At 33.5% G+C, this 20,237-nt stretch overlaps 1 protein-coding gene across 2 annotated transcripts in view; it reads right to left on the bottom strand.

Annotated features, from left to right (window-relative positions):
- LOC139511374 (mediator of DNA damage checkpoint protein 1-like) overlaps positions 1 to 20,237 on the bottom strand; it is a 47,161-nt gene that overhangs the window by 6,025 nt on the left and 20,899 nt on the right. For both annotated transcript variants that reach the window (XM_071298043.1, XM_071298053.1), the window contains exons 15-24: positions 17,066 to 18,374; positions 16,524 to 16,652; positions 15,735 to 15,958; positions 14,889 to 15,035; positions 12,251 to 14,419; positions 10,562 to 10,729; positions 9,843 to 9,911; positions 4,660 to 4,759; positions 2,720 to 2,875; positions 596 to 621 (exon numbers count right to left, since the gene is read on the bottom strand). In XM_071298043.1, the coding sequence (XP_071154144.1) occupies positions 596 to 621; positions 2,720 to 2,875; positions 4,660 to 4,759; positions 9,843 to 9,911; positions 10,562 to 10,729; positions 12,251 to 14,419; positions 14,889 to 15,035; positions 15,735 to 15,958; positions 16,524 to 16,652; positions 17,066 to 18,374 (4,497 nt within the window). The remainder of the gene's footprint in view (positions 1 to 595; positions 622 to 2,719; positions 2,876 to 4,659; positions 4,760 to 9,842; positions 9,912 to 10,561; positions 10,730 to 12,250; positions 14,420 to 14,888; positions 15,036 to 15,734; positions 15,959 to 16,523; positions 16,653 to 17,065; positions 18,375 to 20,237) is intronic.

Genomic DNA, 20,237 nt, shown 5'->3' with positions numbered 1-20,237 from the left:
TCGCATGGCGACGTTTCAGTATATTTTGCTTTTTCAGTAAATACTTCATCTATTGATAAATACTGTGAATGTTTTGTGCATATCTAAATAGTTTTACCTATGTTGAAAGATGTGCTTAGTATCAAATCATAAAAATACAAACTGTTTAGTCTCTATGAAATCTTGTAAGATTTTCGCTGCTAGTTTTGCTAAATAGGTGCAATTTGGGTACCGTTACGTTACAGAGCAACCATTATTTCTAGTTTATCCTGCACAATGACGATCACTAAGACGCTTGATGAACGTAAATAGTGCAGGAATACAGGCGACCCCCTCTATCTGGAAAATGACGTCATAAAGGCTTGCATAATTGACGAGTTTTTTCCAGTGACGGATGAACTCGAAAGTAGTCTATTGAAATGTCATTATGTCATTTCAAGATGCCTGATAATTAACACAGTTTTTGTATCACTTTTTGGTAAATTTCTCTTCATGCAAGAAATAGATAACATACCATAACCTTAAGAGAAATTATAGTAATATTTTTGTCAGGCATAAATAATTAAATAAAAGTAATTGTATATGGTAAGGCAAACCCTTTCACAATTATACATACCTGACCTCCTGCACATTCAATTATTTCTGAAAATATAAAAAAAAAATATATGTCAATGATATGAAATAAAACATCATTTTTTTAAAGTTGAAACAGCACTCTTTGGTGTGGTCACGTTTCTCCAACATTTGGTAATTAAACTAAAACAACATTAGGGATTATGGGGTCCTCCTAAGGACTGGATCTTGATATCTACCTGTAATTCACCTGTTCTTGACCAAAATATTGTTAAAAAGGTATATATTTTTTAAAGATATATATATTTTTAATAGTCTCCCAAAATTGTAAAAGTCCATAGGGTCTAACACAGTGATGTTTTTTTAATTTTATATAAAAAAAGATGTGCAAGGTATGATAGACAATGAGACAACTCTCTACAAGAGACAAAATGAAACAGAAGTTAACAATTATACATAAAAAAAAAAGATGTGGTATGATTGCCAATGAGACAACTATTCACAAGAGACCAAATGACACAGACATTAACAAATATAGATCACCGTACAGCCTTCAATGAGCTAAGTCATACCGCATAGTCAGCTTAACAATTCAAACGAGAAAACTAACGGCCTAATTTATGTACAATATAATGAACGAAAAACGAATATATAACACAGCAACGACAACCACCGAATTACAGGCTCCAACCATTCCCCTTATCTTGAGACATTGGTGCAACAGAACAATAAAAGAGAACTGTACAAAAACACACATAAACAAGCAACAAATAATCTAAGACTAAATTATCAATCACTACATATCCAGTATCCGTTACCGTACGGCCGGAAGCAATTTTTTGCTTTTTTCAATATTTTTTCTCTATTTTTCATAATAATGTATTATAGAATTTACAATGTTGCGATCTTGAATAAAAATTAACATTTTATATTTTGAGAGCTATTAAGAATATATATATCTTGAGTCATTAATCTTATATAAAAGTACAAAACGCAGCTTATTATCACCGATACAGAACTTTATTCAAAATTCTTAGTCAACTAAAATTAATTGTCCAAAGCTCAAGTACTCGCTCAAGTAACAAATCGAAAATACTAGTAGTGCACAATATTCACCAAGCCAGTTCCCACAGTAAAACACTATAGATCACGACGCGACGTGATGTACCCAATTTGTATCAGCTCCGTTTTCGTGGAAAAAGTGGACAGATATACGACTGACTATTTCATCTGCTAAGACAGCATACCACGAAAACTGACTTCGGCTCTAGTGATATACAGACAGAACGACTATGTAGATATATGGTTCTTCGCACTAGAAGACAATCGCTTTTGGTGACTTTTTACATAAATAAAACTTGGCTGTTTTGCATCGGTTTAGATTTTAACATCTACATGTAACACAAATACAAAAATATATCAAGTAATAGAATACATTACTAAAATGAGGTACAGTCAGTGAACATTTCGATTTTTCATGTTACTTGTAATAAAAAAAAATCTTTTAAAAAAATAATTTCGAGATTATTTCAGATTAATATATGGTTTGTTAATGTTTTGATATAAATATTTTTTTATAATACTTTAGTTAAGACCTGATATAGTTTAATTACAGGTAATTATCACTATGCCAGTCCTTATGAGGACCCCCTAATTCCTTATGTTGTTTTAGTCTAATTATCAAATGTTGGAGAAACGTGACTAAACCCACTCTTTACTTCCTAAAGGACAAGTTAAACTTTAACTACACAGGTTTAAATAATAGTATATAAAGCAAGAATGTGTCCCAAGTACACGGATGACCCATCCGCATGATTATTTTCTATGGGCCAGGTGAGCTAAAAAATGAGCAGATGTGCTATGATTCCCAAAGTAAGAACTATCCAAAACTGACCACAGAACATGGCTATAAACAACTATTGGTAACATATGGCCTTCAACAATGAGCAAAACCCATATCATTCAGTATGCCTTATAAGGCCCAGACATGACAAAATGTGAAACAATTCATAAGAGAATAATAATGGCCCGATAAAATACTTTAACAATAATAAAAATATTTAATTTGAAACAAATTCACTCCTACCCTTCCATTGCATGCAATTATGCTCCCAACCTTCCATTTTATATATTTATACTTTTCCCCTTTGAATGGTAATGCTTATACCTTCCATTTGACTAGGCTCTGGTTTGACAGATTTGGTAACATGTACTTTATATCCCTGTAATAAACATGATTCTTTGGCTTTTTCTAGAGATCTGGATAGTGAAAATTTGTATTGTTTTTCTGTTGCTGTATCCTTCACTGGGAACTTATGACAATCTAAAACAAAAAAAGAAAAAATAATTATTTAGTAAACACTTTTAATTAATTACCAGTAATTGATTTTTGATCATCTAAAAATGACTTCTAATGATTAACTTTGATATATCATTGGAAACTATGGCTGGTAAATGTTACATCATGGTTATTTGTGTATTATATTCACCAACAACCTTAACCTTGGTAACCTAATCAAGATGGTGGGTTTACATACTTTTATTGAACATCTAAATTTTGGGGTTCCCTATGCCCATACCAAAAACACAATTTATGGAAATGAACCAACAGTATCAGGTTTTCTTCATATTCATACTGTAAAATATAACCAGCTATCAAAAATACAGGAAGACCTGATAATCTTTTTATCAGATTGCATTTGTGTGGTTCTTTTTTTAGATACTATTGTATTATTTTTTGACAAGCAGACTTGATAATTCAGGTCTAACTAATCAATATTGAGTCAAACATTAGGACATCAGTGATCTGTTTGAAAGTTATTAATGTAAAACCAGTTCAGGCAGGTCATTTTAGGTGGCAAAGGAGGATGACATTCAAATATGGCTGCTTACAACCCCCCCCCCCCCCCCCCCACACACACTAATAATAGTTAACCATATAAAATAATGCAAAAAATCTGAGATATTTATAAATCCATTCAAACCATGTTTAAAATAAAACGGTTAAATAGTACTTCTACATAATAACAAGAGGCTGTCACAACGACAGCAAACCGGATTTATTAACATTTATTTGTGTCCTGGCAATATCACAAGAACCATTACTGATGAATGGTGAAAGTGAAAATCGTCAATATCAAATTTGACCTCCATTTTGTCATCAGTATCAACATATTAAAATTTGAAAAGCTTAGATTGAATGGTTCATGAGTAAATGCAACAACGTGAATGGAAACACCATTTTTCAATCTTTCAAGAACCATAACTCCTGAACGGTAAAAGTCAAAATCGTCATTATTGAACTTGACCTCCATTTTGTCATCAGTAACAGCATATTAAAATTTCGGAAGCTTTGGTAGAACAGTTCATGCATAAATGCACGGACACGACTGGAAACTCCATTTTTCAATCTTTCAAGAACCATAACTCCTGAACGGTAAAAGTCAAATTCGTCATTATTGAACTTGACCTCCATTCTGTCATTAGTAACAACATATTAAAATTTGGGAAGCTTTGGTAGAACAGTTCATGCGTAAATGCACGGACAACTCCATTTTTAACCGGATTTTTGTGACAAAAATGTCGGTTATTGATTTGGGGATGTACGGCGGGCGGCCGGGCGGGCGGCAATCAAATGTTGTCCGTGCATTAACTCATGAACCGTTCAACCAAAGCTTTTAAAATTTTAATATGTTATTACTGAAAACTATACGAAGGTCAAGTTCAATAATGGCGATTTTGACTTTTACCGTTCATGAGTTATGGTTCTTGAAAGATTGAAAAATGGAGTTGTCCGTGCATTTACGCATGTACTGTTAAAACCATAACTCATGAACGGTAAAAGTCAAAATCGCCATTATTGAACTTGACCTTCGTATAGTTTTCAGTAATAACATATTAAAATTTTAAAAGCTTTGGTTGAACGGTTCATGAGTTAATGCACGGACAACATTTGATTGCCGCCCGCCCGACCGCCCGGCCGCCCGCCGTACATCCCCAAATCAATAACCGACATTTTTGTCACAAAAATCCGGTTAAAAACAGTATTCTAACATTCATTTTCGGGAACAAACGTAACAAACAAAGATGCTACTTCTGACTACATACCTACAAACATGGCCGACTGTTTACAACTTTCTATCCACTGTAACGTTACAATTGGAATACCTCTGGCTAAGCAACATAGGAACTTTACTGTTCTTCGTACCTAAAAATGCATTTTCTTTTTTAAACCATGTAAAGTTTTTATCTACTTTAGTGAAATAAAATGCTTCGCTGAGCGCAGCCTGAAAGACAGCAGAGGTAAAACCCTGAACAGTTGGGCAAATTTTGACACAATTTTCATGCTTGATACTGTCTAAATTCGGATTATGATCTAATTATTGACATACCGGTAATAAATATTTCTGACACAAAATAAATGTGGTCAAAGATCTTAATCCAAGTGCTTGTAAGTTTTGAAAGGTAAAGATTGTGTTAATTTATCAGTGGGAAGTAAAATTTAATATTGCATTGTCAATAAAGCATTGATAGTAGTTGATTTATTAATAATTCTGGACAATGGGAGATAAGTCCAATTTTAACTAGAGGCTCACCTTGGTCTATGTGCATATTAAGCAAAGGACACAGAAGGATTCATGACAAAATTGTGTTTTGGTGTTGGTGATGCTTTGTAGATCTTACTTAACTGAACAATCTTGCTGCTTACAATTATCTCTACCTATAATGAACTTGGCCCAAAAGTGACAGTGGAAAATATTTTGTAAAAATTTACAAAAATTTACAAAATTTCTGAAAATTGTTAAAAATTTACTATAAAGGGCAATAACTCCTTAAGGGATCAACTTACCATTTTGGTCATGTTGACTTATTTGTAGATCTTACTTTGCTGAACATTATTGCTGTTTACAGTTTATCTATATCTATAATAATATTCAAGATAATAACCAAAAACGGCAAAATTTCCTTAAAATTACCAATTTAGGGGCAAGAACCCAACAACGGGTTCTCTGATCCATCTGAAAGTTTCAGGTCAGATAAATCTTGACCTGATAAACAATTAAACCCTGGCATGTAAGATTTGCTCTAAATGCTTTGGTTTCAGAGATATAAGCCAAAATCTACATTTTACACCTATGTTCTATTTTTAGCCATGACGGCCATCTTGGTTGGTTGGCCGGGTCACCGGACACATTTTTAAAACTAGTTCCCCAATGATGATTGTGGCCAAATTTAGTTTAATTTGGCCCAGCAGCTTCAGAGGAGAAGATTTTTGTAAAAGTTAACGACAAAGGACGACGACGGACGCCAAGTGATGAGAAAAGCTCACTTGTCCTGAACATTGATATATTTTTGGAAATTTTCATGGATAAGATGTGTAGATTGTTATGATCAATGCACTATATTTGGTGTACCAAAAAGGTAATGCTTAGCCTTGGAAGACTTAAGATATCAAATCAGTAACATAGGGATTTGATTGCATTTCATGCATTTCATGCAATCTTTACTCAAGAACCTATTACTCAATACTGTGCAATTGAAGACTTTCTTGAATCTGTTCAGAAATTTGAAGAAAAAATATGAACCCCATAAAAACCAGATGCTCCGCAGGGCGCAGCTTTATACGACCGCAGAGGTTGAACCCTGAACGGTTGGGGCAAGTATGGACACAACATTCAAGCTGGATTCAGCTCTAAATTTGGATTGTGATTAAATAGTTGACACAGCATAGGTTTCTGACACAGAATGAATGTGGTCTAATGAGACTTAAAATATTTTTTTGCCTTTGAGCAATTCACTATGCTGTTGAATATTAATCCTCTCAAAAAAATGTTTGAAGAAATTTTCTTTTTATTTATGAAATCTGAAATGAGAAAAATTTAATATTGTGCAATTAGATATTTCTTGCTATTGCGCAATACTGTGCAATTGAAAATATTTGCTATTGCACAATACTGTGCAATTGAAGATTTCTTGCTATTGCGCCATACTGTGCAATTTAAAATTTTTGCTATTGCACACTACTTAATATAATAATTTTGGATCCTGATTTGAACCAACTTGAAAACTGGGCCCATAATCAAAAATCTAAGTACATGTTTGGATTCAGCATATCAAAAAAAAACCCAAGAATTCAATTTTCGTTAAAATCAAACTTAGTTTAATTTTGGACCCTTTAAACTTTAATGTAGACCAATTGGAAAACAGGACCAAAAATTAAGAATCTACATACACAGTTAGATTCGGCATATCAAAGAACCCCAATTATTCAATTTTTGATGAAATCAAACAAAGTTTAATTTTGGACCCCGATTTACACCAACTTGAAAACTGGGCCAATAATAAAAAATCTAAGTACATTTTTAGATTCAGCATATCAAAGAACCCCAAGGATTCCATTTTTGTTAAAATCAGACTAAGTTTAATTTTGGACCCTTTGGACCTTAATGTAGACCAATTTGAAAACGGGACCAAAAATTAAGTATCTACATACACAGTTAGATTCGGCATATCAAAGAACACCAATTATTCAATTTTTGATGAAATCAAACAAAGTTCAATTTTGGACCCTTTGGGCCCCTTATTCCTGAACTGTTGGGATCAAAACTCCCAAAATCAAACCCAACCTTCCTTTTATGGTCATAAACCGTGTGTTTAAATTTCATAGATTTCTATTTACTTATACTAAAGTTATGGTGCGAAAACCAAGAATAATGCTTATTTGGGCCCCTTTTTTGGTCCCTAATTCCTAAACTGTTGGGACCTCAACTCCCAAAATCAATCCCAACCTTCCTTTTGTGGTCATAAACCTTGTGTTTAAATTTCATTGATTTCTATTTACTTATACTTAAGTTATTGTGCGAAAACCAAGAATAATGCTTATTTGGGCTTCTTTTGGCCCCTAATTCCTAAACTGTTTGAACTAAAACTCCCAAAATCAATCCCAACCTTCCTTTTGTGGTCATAAACCTTGTGTCAAAATTTCATAGATTTCTATTTACTTAAACTAAAGTTAAAGTGCGAAAACCAAGAAAATGCTTATTTGGGCCCTTTTTGGCCCCTAATACCTAAAATGTTGGGACCAAAACTCCCAAAATCAATCCCAACCTTCCTTTTGTGGTCATAAACCTTGTGTTAAAATTTCATAGATTTCTATTCACTTTTACTAAAGTTAGAGTGCGAAAACTAAAAAGTATTCGGACGACGACGACGCAGACGACGACGCCAACGTCGACCAAAATTTTTTTAATTTTTGCGGTTGTATAAAAATTGGAAAATATCCCCCTCCCCCATTTTTGGTTACCACTCCCCTTGGAGCAATTGCCTCCAAACTCAATTTCAGCCCTCCATTTGTAGTATGGAACCTTCAAGTACAGTTTAAGAGAGATCCATACACTTAAACACAAGTTATTGTTTGGAAATTAGAAAAATGTTTCTTTTTTTCCCTTTTCTGCCCCCTTATTTCTTGTATGTTTGGGCAATTACCTGGAAACTCAATCCCATATTTCTTTGTAATATGGAACCTTGTTATGCAATGTCAGAGAGATCCATTCACTTACACACTAGTTATCATCAGGAAACTACAAAAATGCTTGTTTTTGGCCCCTAATTCCTTAACTATTGGTACTATAACCCCCAAAATCAATCTCAACCTTCCTATTGTGGCATTGAAACTGTATTGATTTATTCACTTAAACTAAAGTTATTGTCTGGAAACTAAATGTGTCTTGGGACGACAATGCAGATGTAGACAACGACATCATAGCATTATACAAACTCAACAATATTTTTGCAGTCGTATAAAGATAAAAGACAACCAGATGCTCCGCAGGGTGCAGCTTTATACGACCGCAGAGTTCGAACCCTGAACTGTTGGGGCAAGTATGGACACAACATTCAAGCTTGATACAGCTCTGAATTTGGATTGTGATTAAATAGTTGACACAACATTGGTTTCTGACACAGAATGAATGTGGTCTAAGAACTTAAACTTAAAAACTTAAAATTTTTAAATTGGACATTTTCAGATTATGATCCAATATCGAAAATCTAAATACATGGTTAGATTCAGCATATATATATCAGAGAACCCCAAGAATTCAAATTTTGATGAAATCAAATAAAGTTTAATTTTTTACCTCGATTTGAACCAACTTGAAAACTGGGTCCATAATCAAAAATCTAAGTACATGTTTAGATTCAGCATATCAAAGAACCCCCAGAATTCAATTATTGTTAAAATCAAACTAAAAGTTTAATTTTGGACCCTTTGGACCTTAATGTAGACCAATTTGAAAACGGGACAAAAATTAAGAATCTACATACACAGTTAGATTCGGCATATCAAAGAACCCCAATTATTCAATTTTTGATGAAATCAAACAAAGTTTAATTTTGGACCCTTTGGGCTCCTAATTACTAAACTGTTGGGACCAAAAACTCCCAAAATCAATCCCAACCTTCCTTTTATAGTCATAAACCTTGTGTTTAAATTTCATAGATTTCTATTTACTTAAGTTACTAAAGTTTTAGTGTGAAAACCAATATGTCTTCGGACGACGACGACGCCAACGTCATACCAATATACAACCGCAAATTTTGTTTGCGGTCGTATAAAAATTGGGTAGATGGCATTTCATATATTTATTTTTATATTTGTGACATTATTGTGATTTGAACATTAGCTTGCAAATGTTTGTATGCAATGTCTAAACCATCAAATAAATTTCTTCAAAACTTAGACACCATTTCTGCCTGTTAAAGAATCCTTCATACTCTAACAAACAGGTTGATTGGATGGACGAGCAGCTTTCTCAGAAGCTGTCAGCTATATTTGATTGGGTTATTTTTTGCCACATAAATAATTCCACTGCTTTTCTCTTTTGAATTGTATCACATATAACCATGCTAGGGCATATATATATCTCACTACACAGTACATGTTTTGCTCATTGTTTAAGTATATAGTTGTTTACATCCTCACATTAGCATTTGTCTGTATTTTTAGATAGCTTATTATTGTTGTGTAACAGGGGACAGTTTAACACATGATAACAAAAGAAACACATACAACACTAGATCCACGATTTTAAGTTATAGAAATTCTGCTTGTAGGGATTGCCTTATGCAGCTCATTTCAAATTTAGTTCTTAATGATCCTGGTTTGAAACTTATGGGTTATAGGCTCATATGAATCATAAGAGTCTGGTTTAAATCTGGTCCTAAAAATGAGTCTTAATTTTATAGGTTTATCAACCTTTTATACACTATTGATTGTAAAATGTACAAACCTTATCTGTCACAAGATGTGTACATTCCTGTACTGAGTTTACAAATTCTCCCCCAAGTTCTTTTATTATCTGAAAATATAGTAGAATCATATACCTTTACACAAAAAAATAATGCACAGGATGTTTTACAAAGTTAGAATTATTTAGATTTTGCTTTCTGTAATGAATAATTATCTCCCTTTGTTTTTTGATAAATCCTTTGTACAACAAAAATAATTTTGATCCTTTTATACAATTGTGTCCTCCCTCTTTCTAGGAATCATTTTTTTTGGCAAATACATTGTACTAAGAAAAATCTGTTTGATTAAGGAGAATATATTACCAAAAACATTTTGTTGGGAAAAAATGGAAGCCAACACAAACATGGCAGGAATGGTATTTTCTGGGATTTCTTAATTGTAGGACAAAATTGTATGTCCTTCTGATATAGGCAATTCTTAGTAAACATAATACTGTGGATTCATTAACATTCGTTGGAAATCAATTTTCATGGTTTTCCCAGGTACAGGTGAACCAGGAATTCAAATGTTCACATTTTTGAAAGGCTTTGAATGCCGAGATTGTCAAAACCATGAAATTAAATACCCACAACAATGCTGGTTTTCCTCAGTCCACGAAAATAACTGAATCCACAGTAATCAAAACAACACAAATTTGTACAGTAAAAAGTTAAGTATTAAATACCTCTTTGTATGGTAAAAGAGTTTAGTATAAAGTACCTTTTGTCCATGTTCATCCACAACACCTGTAAACATAACTTTTGGTTTGTTAGGGTCTATAGATTTCCTCCTAAGTGACGGAGAACTCACTGCTGAGGTGTTGACCTGTTTAGGTGTGGATTGCTCCTCTGTTACCCTGGATTTTTTTGCAGGAGTTTCTGAAACATTCTGGTTAAAAAAATGAAAAAAAAAATTTCTACATGACAACATAGTTTTAATTAAGGACTTTTCAGAGATTATTTAATAATATTTCATGTTCTTTGCCTGCCATTTTATTTGATTCAATCAAGGGCTATAAAGGACAAAACATGTAGACAAAAGGGTTAAAGAAAAAATACCTGTCTGATATTTGCCACATCTGTATTTATCCAATCAAATTCATTGCTATATTTTTTTAACTGAACATGTAAGAAGCACCATAGAGCTTCTTTTTTTTAATTTTAGAGTAAAGTACTTTCTTTAATTGTTCATTCTAAATTGTATAATAACAATTTATGTAAAATGATCAGTGGACTATTATGAGAGGGACCTTGAACTGTTGACCATTTCTTAGGTATAAAACTAAGCTAGATGAATGACTAACATATATACTGTCAATTCAGAAATTATTGCGTGCATTTATTATTGCGATCTTGTCAGTTAAGACTTAAATGTGATTTTAGTTTTTACGATTTTGAGAAAAACACGTTTTATTCATATAAAATATTTCAAAATGCAAGTTTAAATTATTGCATTTACAACTCTGTCGGATTTTTCACAATAATAAAAACCTCGCAATAATTTCTGAATTTACAGTAATTTAAAAGATAAAACTCTGAAACACAAATTTCATTAAATCAATTGCTGTTGATACTTTTTTTTTTTTACTTTGATCTTTTTTATCGGACCACAGATAAATTATCACGTTGTGATTGGTTAAATGCCGCCACGTGGTGACCCCCTATGAGACTGTAGGGGGTTAGTAAGTTTCATATGGGGTTCATGACGCGTTAATGGCGACGTCATCTATTAATGTTGTTGTGTTTCATTGTTTATTTTTTAACAAAACGCCGCAGAAAAAGACCAGCGTCCGATAAATTCGTTATACGGTTAACTACTGACCCCTACGGATCCATAGAGGGTGAATAAAATTCATAGGGGACTCGGCCTCCGGCCTCACCCCCTATGGATTTTACTAACCCTCAATGGATCCGTAGGGGGTCAGTAGCGAACCATATAACTTATAATATAGTGCCCTTAGAATCAATCTTTACAACATGGGTGTAATAGTAGTACTTACAGTACCAAGTTTGGACAAAGGGATCAACAGAAAATATCTGATACCCAAACTTTGATGTCTCAATAGTCGCTGCGACTTTAAGCTTTCATCTTTTGATCCTAATACCATAGGGTACCACCTCATCCAATGAGGCATTATCCAACTAAATTTAGTAAAGAAATTGTATATGACTCAAATGATTGTTTCCGTGATACAAAAAAGTTGAAGTCTGGATGCTTTGATATTGATCATAATGATCATTATATAACTTATAAGCCAAGCTTTTATTTCTTTATAAATTCTTTACATGCTTTGTTCTTTGTCATTTGGTCTCTGATGGAGAGTTGTCTCACTGCAAATCATACCACATCTTCTTATTTTATTATTTGGTTGTAAAATACACTTATACTATACCTTCTTACAATGCTTACCTCATCACTATTCCTTCCTCTTTTCTTTGATTCTGATTTAGCTGTTTTCTGATCTTTGATATGTTCACTACTAACAGAAGATTGATCACTATTACGTGTACTTGATCTACTGCTAGATCTAGATGTGTCTTCTTTGTTTGGAGATTCATTTTTAACATTTGAAGTTCTACCTTTTGATCTCTGAGTTTTAGTTTCTATAACATTACTATTTACAGCAGTTTTAGCTCTTTTTGAAGTTGATGGTGAAACATCTGATGCATCAATAGATGAATCTCGCTTCCGTTTGATATTTGTTGGTTTTGAATTATTTTCTTTCACAATTTCTACAGTCTCATTTTTTCTAGTCCTTGAAGATGATCTTCCTCTAATATTACTTTTAGATGGCTCACTTTTATCTTTCTCATGAATATCCAAGTCAAAGCTTTTTTCTTTTTCATTTTCATTAACAAATTCACTAATTTTTGATTGTCTTGAAGTTCTTCTATTATTTTGTATATCTGTAGTAGTGCTGTCATCAGCAATTTTCTTGCCTCTTTGTCCAACACTTTTTGGTGGCAGCATTAAGTCATCTTTATTTTCTGTTCCAGGCAGAATAGAACTTCTACCCCTCCTAACCTCGTTGACATGTTTTGATACTTCCAATGCTTTTTTCGGGGGCAGAGACTTTGACCTCAAATCTTCATTTATATTCACTGCTTCACTTTCCTGACTTTCGTTTTCAGAGCTGTTTTTACTTTCAGTTTTTCCTAAAACAGATTTTCTTCCTCTTCTACCAGTTTGTTTGGTTATACTTCCTGTTTCACTTTCCTGACTTTCTGTTTCAGAACTGATTTTACTTTCAGATTTTTCTAAAACAGATTTTCTTCCTCTTCTACCAGTTTGTTTTGTGTTACTTCCTGTTTCACTTTCCTGACTTTCTAATTCAGAACTGTTTGTACTTTCACTTTCTCTTAAAACAGAAGTTTTTCCTCTTCTACCGGTTTGTTTTCGTTTACTTTCAGTTTCACTAGTTTGACTTTCTGTTTCAGAATTGTTTTTACTCTCACTTTCTCCTATAACAGAGGCTCTTCCTCTTCTACTTGTTTGTTTTGTTTTCACATCATCTGTTTTATTTGTTGTGGTATTACTTTCACTTTCAGCTACACTTCTTCCCCTCCTACCAGTTGGTTTTGTTGTCTTAAATTCTTCAGCTTCACTTATTGTACTGTCTGTCATTTCTGGAACAACAGAAGACCTTCCTCTCCTACCACCTTTTGTTGTTTTTGAAACACTTTTATCTATTTCTGCAGTCTTATCCATTTCACCATCTACACTTTCAATGACTGTTTCTTTTTCATTGTCTACTACAGGATTAATTGATGCTTTGCCCTTCCTGCCTCTTGACCTTTTTGTTTCTGGTTTATTCTCTATTATCTTTTCATCTTGCTTAGCAGTTGTTGTGTCACTATGACTTGTTCCAGGCTCTGACAGTTCCTGTTCAGAAGACCTTCCCCTACGACTAGATGTCTGCAAGGTCTCAGGTTCTCCTGTTTTATCAACTTGTTCTGTTGTTACCCCTCCTGAGCCTGTGTTTACAGGTTTTACAGAATCTTTATTTTCTCCATCACTTATCAATGCCACTGTTTCTGTCCTATCTTCTTCAACCTTTTCAATAATATCATCCTTTGTAACCTTTTTATTTGTTTCCTTTTTAGAAGCTGTAGATTTTCTTCCCCGGCCTTTAGAGGCTGAAGCTGTTTCTTCTGATTTTACATTTTCAATCAAAGCAGTTGACCGTCTGCCTCTAGATGTTTTAATTATCTCCCCTGAAACATTTGCTGACTTATTAGCCTTATCATTGATATGCTCTTCAGTCTTCTGATTATTTTCAGTTATAGCCAACCTTCCTCTACGTGTTGTTTTGTTTTCAGTTTTATTCATTTCTTGTTCAGGAAGCACTGATTGTCTGCCCTTTTTCACATCTGTTACATTTTCATTTTCTTCTTGACTAACTGGATGAGATTTTGCTTCAGCAGTACGTTTATTTTTGACTTTTTTTATGATAGCTTCTTTAACTTTTGACCTTGATGGTCTGCTGGTTGCTGTATCCTTCTGCTCTGTTTTCTCTGCAACCTCACTTTCAGTTGGTATATCATTATTCTCACTTGCACTGGTTGACGATGAATCAATCTGACAAAAGAACATAGAATTAATTTTGTCAAATTCAGTTCCTGTTTTCTTTTTGAAATAAGCTTAAAAGTAACCTCATTCTATATTTCCTTATTGAAGAATAAAAAATTATAATAAACATAAGGTTTTTAACCATCCATTCATCTTACAAATACTTTTGTAAATCTGCTTTGGATACTATTGAACATAATTAATTCAAATCTGGACAAAAGCTTAACAGCAATGAGTTGTATTTAATGAGTATTTTTCAGATTCTGTAAGACACCCATATCCTGTTGGATAATACTTTGTAGTTATCAATACAGGAATATGTTGGGTCTAAGACAATGATAATGACAATAACTAACTTGAAGAATGTTAAAAACACACAGGCACAGATGTGTAACTAAATAACCCTCCCTCCCTTCTCACTTAAAACAAAGAGTCTAGTTATTCACATTTAGAAATAGTCAATGTTAAGACATGATACCTTTTTAACTGTAAACTGGACACGTTTTGGAGATGGTGATTTCTTTTCCCTTTTATGTGGTGATACCAATGTTGGTTTTAGAGGAGATCTTGAAGGAATAGAGATCAATGGAGATCTTAGTTCGCTTTCCTCACTGTCAGCAACAACCTGAAATTCATATTTATCAAATTAACAATATTTCTGCTTATTAATTATGCTCATTTTGACTGAACCTTCTCAAGATTTATTTAGTTATCCTCTTGTCCTGTAATTCAAATCATGCAGAATTTTCAAAATTATAAACTTAACCACCTTATGTCACACCAATTAATTTTCTTGTTCAAAGGACCCGCCAGCACAATTTTTTTTCTAAACGGAATATTTTTTTCATATTCCCTCATTCGGAAAAGCAATTATGTCAAAAGGAGAAGCTACGATAAGTCTTTTTTATGTAAATATATCTCAAACACACACATGCGTCTTTGTAAAATACATCTTGAAGCAGTTTTGTTTTTGATAAACCCAGGCTCATGTCTCAATATTGATGACAAGATCTCAGTGAGGGCTATATTTGGCAGGTTTTTTTTTTAATAGTTTTCACAAACTATATGAAGTTTGAAACACTAATGCAACTATAACAAATCCATAAGGTAATGAATAATGTGTATGGTTCCTGCTACCCTACCTACCTTGCTTTTAGTCTTAATAATACCCTAAACATTTTTTTGTCATTTTTCATTAAGCACTGTTAAATTCAAAATGCTGTTCCACACATACTATTTTATCTGACCTAACAAAAGCTTTTGATCTACATTCAAAATTTATCAAGAAGAATTAAAATTATTGAATCAGCATAAAGATTAAAACCTCTTCCTCCAAACTGTAATTCTGTGTTGCTGCTAACACTTCTTCAATTGGAGGAGTTATGTCCCCTTCCTCCTTTGACCCTCCCTCATCTAGAGGTGGAGTGGAATCTTCCTCACTTAACACATATGGCTGTGTGGCCTCTACCATTTCAGGCAGAGGTAACTCTTCTTCAGGTTCTAATGTATAGGCTTGGGTTGCTTCTGTCAGTCCTGGAGCTGGAGATTCTAAAAGACAACATCTATCATCAATGATTATATCAAGAGATATCAAGACTAAATAAACATGGGATAAAGTTCAGTATGACAACCTGCCCTATGAAAAAAAATACAATGGCACCTAATGGTGTTTTCCTTGGAGTGTCAAGTGGAACTACTTCCAATATATGAAATGATACATTTTTAAAAGTAATAAAAAATGTTGCACATTCTTCAATGGTATTAGATTTCTCACTAAAGCACCAAAGCCATATAAAATCCACTTTGTATACAGATATATATATAGCCTTTTTTTGGAATACATAGCTATCCAATCATATATGATACTTACACCTTAAAAAAATTTACACTGAATAAATATAAATTTTGATTAGGGGTCATTGGGGTCATTGAAAAACTGATATACACAAAACAACTTGCCATTGATTAATGAGAATTAGCTTCTGTAAGACAGACATGTATCAATATATAATGTCTTATAATTATTATTAGAAACAGAAAAAAAACTCTAATCCAGTTAATGAATAAAGCAAAATTTAAAACACTTTCAATAAATTATGAAGATATACAATACCTTTATCTTGAAGAGCTGGTAACGACATTAAAAATTCCGCCTCTGTCTTTTTCACAGTTTCCTTTGGTAGAGGAGGTATATTTTTCTGTACAAGTGCAATTTCTTCCTCAACAGACAGAGTTGGCAGTTCTACAAAACCCCAAATAATGAACAAGTACAAGTGAGATGAGTACAAACTGGTAGTTAATACATAAAATAGTAAAAATATGTTTTTCTTGCCTGTAAGAAGAAATTAAAGGTTTATTTAAATGTCTTTTATGTGTTTTTTTCATTTCTGAAAAAGTATGAAATATTTGCCAATAGATTTTTTGAAATCAACAATCAAGGTATCAATTGTATTCAATTAACAGTGTATTTTTTATTCCATTATCCCTTTGAGATTGTTATTTTTGGGATAATCAATCAATGGGACATATATATATATATATATATATTGTTTAGGTTTAACTTCTTGGTGAAGGCCATAAGGTGGCATGTAATTGTTCTTTAATTGAAAATTGTCTCCTCAGCAAGCATACCACATCTTATTTTATAATATTTACCTGTTTCACTGATATCTTTCTCCTGACTTTGACCAGCTGTTTTGGCTACCTTATGACCTCTCTTTGGACTGCCATCTTCTGTATCACTTGGATCTGGACTGTAGTCTTCACCTTTTCTGATTGATTTATCTATACCTTTCATATCATCCATACTCTGTTCCATTTCAAGCATTCTGAAACTTTTCCTTTTAGATCTTCCTGATCGCCTAACATTGGCATCATCTGATTCTTGACTACTTGTCACTGAATCTTCCCTTTTCCTGACTGTTTCTACCTTTGCTGTTTGTTTCACTGGTGCCTTTCTCTTTCCCTTACTTGTAGCAGCTTTATCACTGTTGTCTTGAGATTTAATTGAAGCAGTTTCTGTTCTTTTAGGTCTATCTCTTCCTTTTCCTTTCTTTTGGACTTCAAGATGAGGGTCATCATCAACAAAATCATAGGCATCTGGTTGAACTGCAACAGTTTCAGCATCTTGAATACAAGTGACATCTTCTACTACAGCAACTGTGTCATCTTGTATTGCCAAGGTAACTTCTTCTTGAACTGCAACTGTTGAGTCTCCTTGAAGAGCTAAAGTGGCATCTTCATGAACTGATACAGTAGCATCTCCATGAACAGCAACAGTGGCATCTCCATGAACAGAGACTGTGGCCTCTGGTAAAGCTAAAGTGGCATCTCCATGAACATCAACAGTAGCATCTCCATGAATGTTAACAGTGGCATCTCCATGAACAGCTACAGTGGCATCTTCCTGAACAGCTACTGTGGCATCTTCTTGAACTGCTACTGTGGCATCTTCTTGAACTGCTACTGTGGCATCTTCTTGAATTGCTACTGTGGCATCTTCTTGAACTGCTACTGTGGCATCTTCTTGAACTGCTACTGTGGCATCTTCTTGAACTGCTACTGTGGCATCTTCTTGAACTGCTACTGTGGCATCTTCTTGAATTGCTACTGTGGCATCTTCTGGGACTGCTACTGTGGCATCTTCTTGCACAGCCACAATGGCATCATCAAATGCCACTTTCTTAGATGAACTAGCTACCTCTTTGACGACTTGAGTAGCATCATCGCCATTATCTTTAACATTTGGGAAAACCTGAGTAGCTTCGTCCCCTTCACTAACTGCTTGTGTGGCTTCATCTAGAATGGCTTGTGTTTCCATTTCTTGATCAACTGTGTCATCAGCTGTTATTACTTGTCTTTCACCCTCCTCAGGGAAATCATCCACATCACATGCTAAAGTGGAGGTGGCAAACAAATGGCTGACATCCTCCTCATCTGATTCTACAACAGTTTCTCCTTCATCCTTCAAATAAATTAGATCAATACTATAACATTGAGACTCAATGATAAACTTGAAGAAAACTTGTTATCCCAATATAATGTACTTGTAAATCTTCAAAGTGTTTAATAATAAAATAGTTTTACATTTATTTCAATATTTAAGGCATTGTATCAACTCTTTTTAAACTTCTTTTATAAGATATGACATGTAACAATGCAAAAAGAGCAAAACACTAGCATTGATTTGAACAGCTCTGTTATACTATCTAAATATTTTGGTTGATTTATTTCCTTATTTATCAACCTTCCCTATGTAACATGTATTGAATCAATGACATATAAAGTAAATTTTAAGTCGTAGAGTAGAAGAGTAAACTAGAGGCTCTAAAGAGCCTGTGTCGCTCACCTTGGTCTATGTGAATATCAAACGATGGAAGCAGATGGATTCATGACAAAATTGTGTTTTGGTGATGGTGATGTGTTTGTACATCTTACTTTACTGAACATTCTTGTTGCTTACAATTATCTCTATCTATAATGAACTTGGCCCAGTGGAAAATGTTATTAAAAATTTACAAATTTTATGAAAATTGTTAAAAATTTACTATAAAGGACAATAACTCCTTAGGGGGTCGTTTGACCATTTCCGTCATGTTGACTTATTTGTAAATCTTACTTTGCTGAACATTATTGCTGTCTACAGTTTATCTTTATCTATAATAATATTCAAGATAATAACCAAAAACAGCAAAATTTCCTTAAAATTACCAATTCAGGGGCAGCAACCCAACAAAGGGTTGTCCGATTCATATGAAAATTTCAGGGCAGATAGATCTTGACCTGATAAACAATTTTACCCCTATCAGATTTGCTCTAAATGCTTTGGTTTTTCAGTTATAAGGGTGCAATCAACAGTTTTTTTCTATGACGTCATATTTTGAGGGACCATGTATAAGTGACCCTTAGTGGTGGACTGATTAATAAAGATACCTGTATAAAACTAGGTATCACTGGAATCAGAATGTTCTCTAGTTTATAATGGAATAAAAAAACTAGAGGCTCTAAAGAGCCTGTGTCGCTCACCTTGGTCTATGTGCATATTAAACAAAGGACACAAATGGATTCATGACAAAATTGTATTTTGGTGATGGTGATGTGTTTGAAGTTCTTACTTTACTGAACGATTTTGCTTCTTACAATTATATCTATCATGAACTTTGCCTATTAGTAACAGAGAACTATATTTGGTAAAAATTTACATAAATTTACCAAATTAATGAAAATTGTTAAAAATTGACTATAAAGGGCAATAACTCCTTAAGGGGTCAATTGACCATTTAGGTCATGATGACTTATTTGTAGATCTTACTTTGCTGAACATTATTGCTGTTTACAGTTTATCTCTAACTATAATAATATTCAAGATAATAACCAAAAACAGCAAAATTTCTTCAAAATTACCAATTCAGGGGCAGCAACCCAACAACCGATTGACCGATTCATCTGAAAATTTCAGGGCAGATAGTTCTTGACCTGATAAACATTTTTATCCCCAGTCAGATTTCCTCAAAATGCTTTGGTTTTTGAGTTATAAGCCAAAAACTGCATTTTACCCCTATGTTCTATTTTTAGCGGTGGCGGCCATCTTGGTTGGTTGACCAGGTCACGCCACACATTTTTTAAACTAGATACCCCAAAGATGATTGTGGCCAAGTTTGGATTAATTTGGCCAAGTAGTTTCAGAGGAGAAGATTTTTGTAAAAGATTACTTTAATTTACGAAAAATGGTTAAAAATTGACTATAAAGGGCAATAACTCCTAAACGGGTCAACTGACCATTTTGGTCATGTTGACTTATTTGTAGATCTTACTTTGCTGAACATTA

Source organism: Mytilus edulis, chromosome 1 (genome assembly GCF_963676685.1).
Source record: "Mytilus edulis chromosome 1, xbMytEdul2.2, whole genome shotgun sequence".
Taxonomy (NCBI): Eukaryota; Metazoa; Mollusca; class Bivalvia; order Mytilida; family Mytilidae; genus Mytilus; species Mytilus edulis.
Note: the sequence above shows the minus strand (reverse complement) of the source record. Positions and strands in the feature narration are given on the sequence as shown.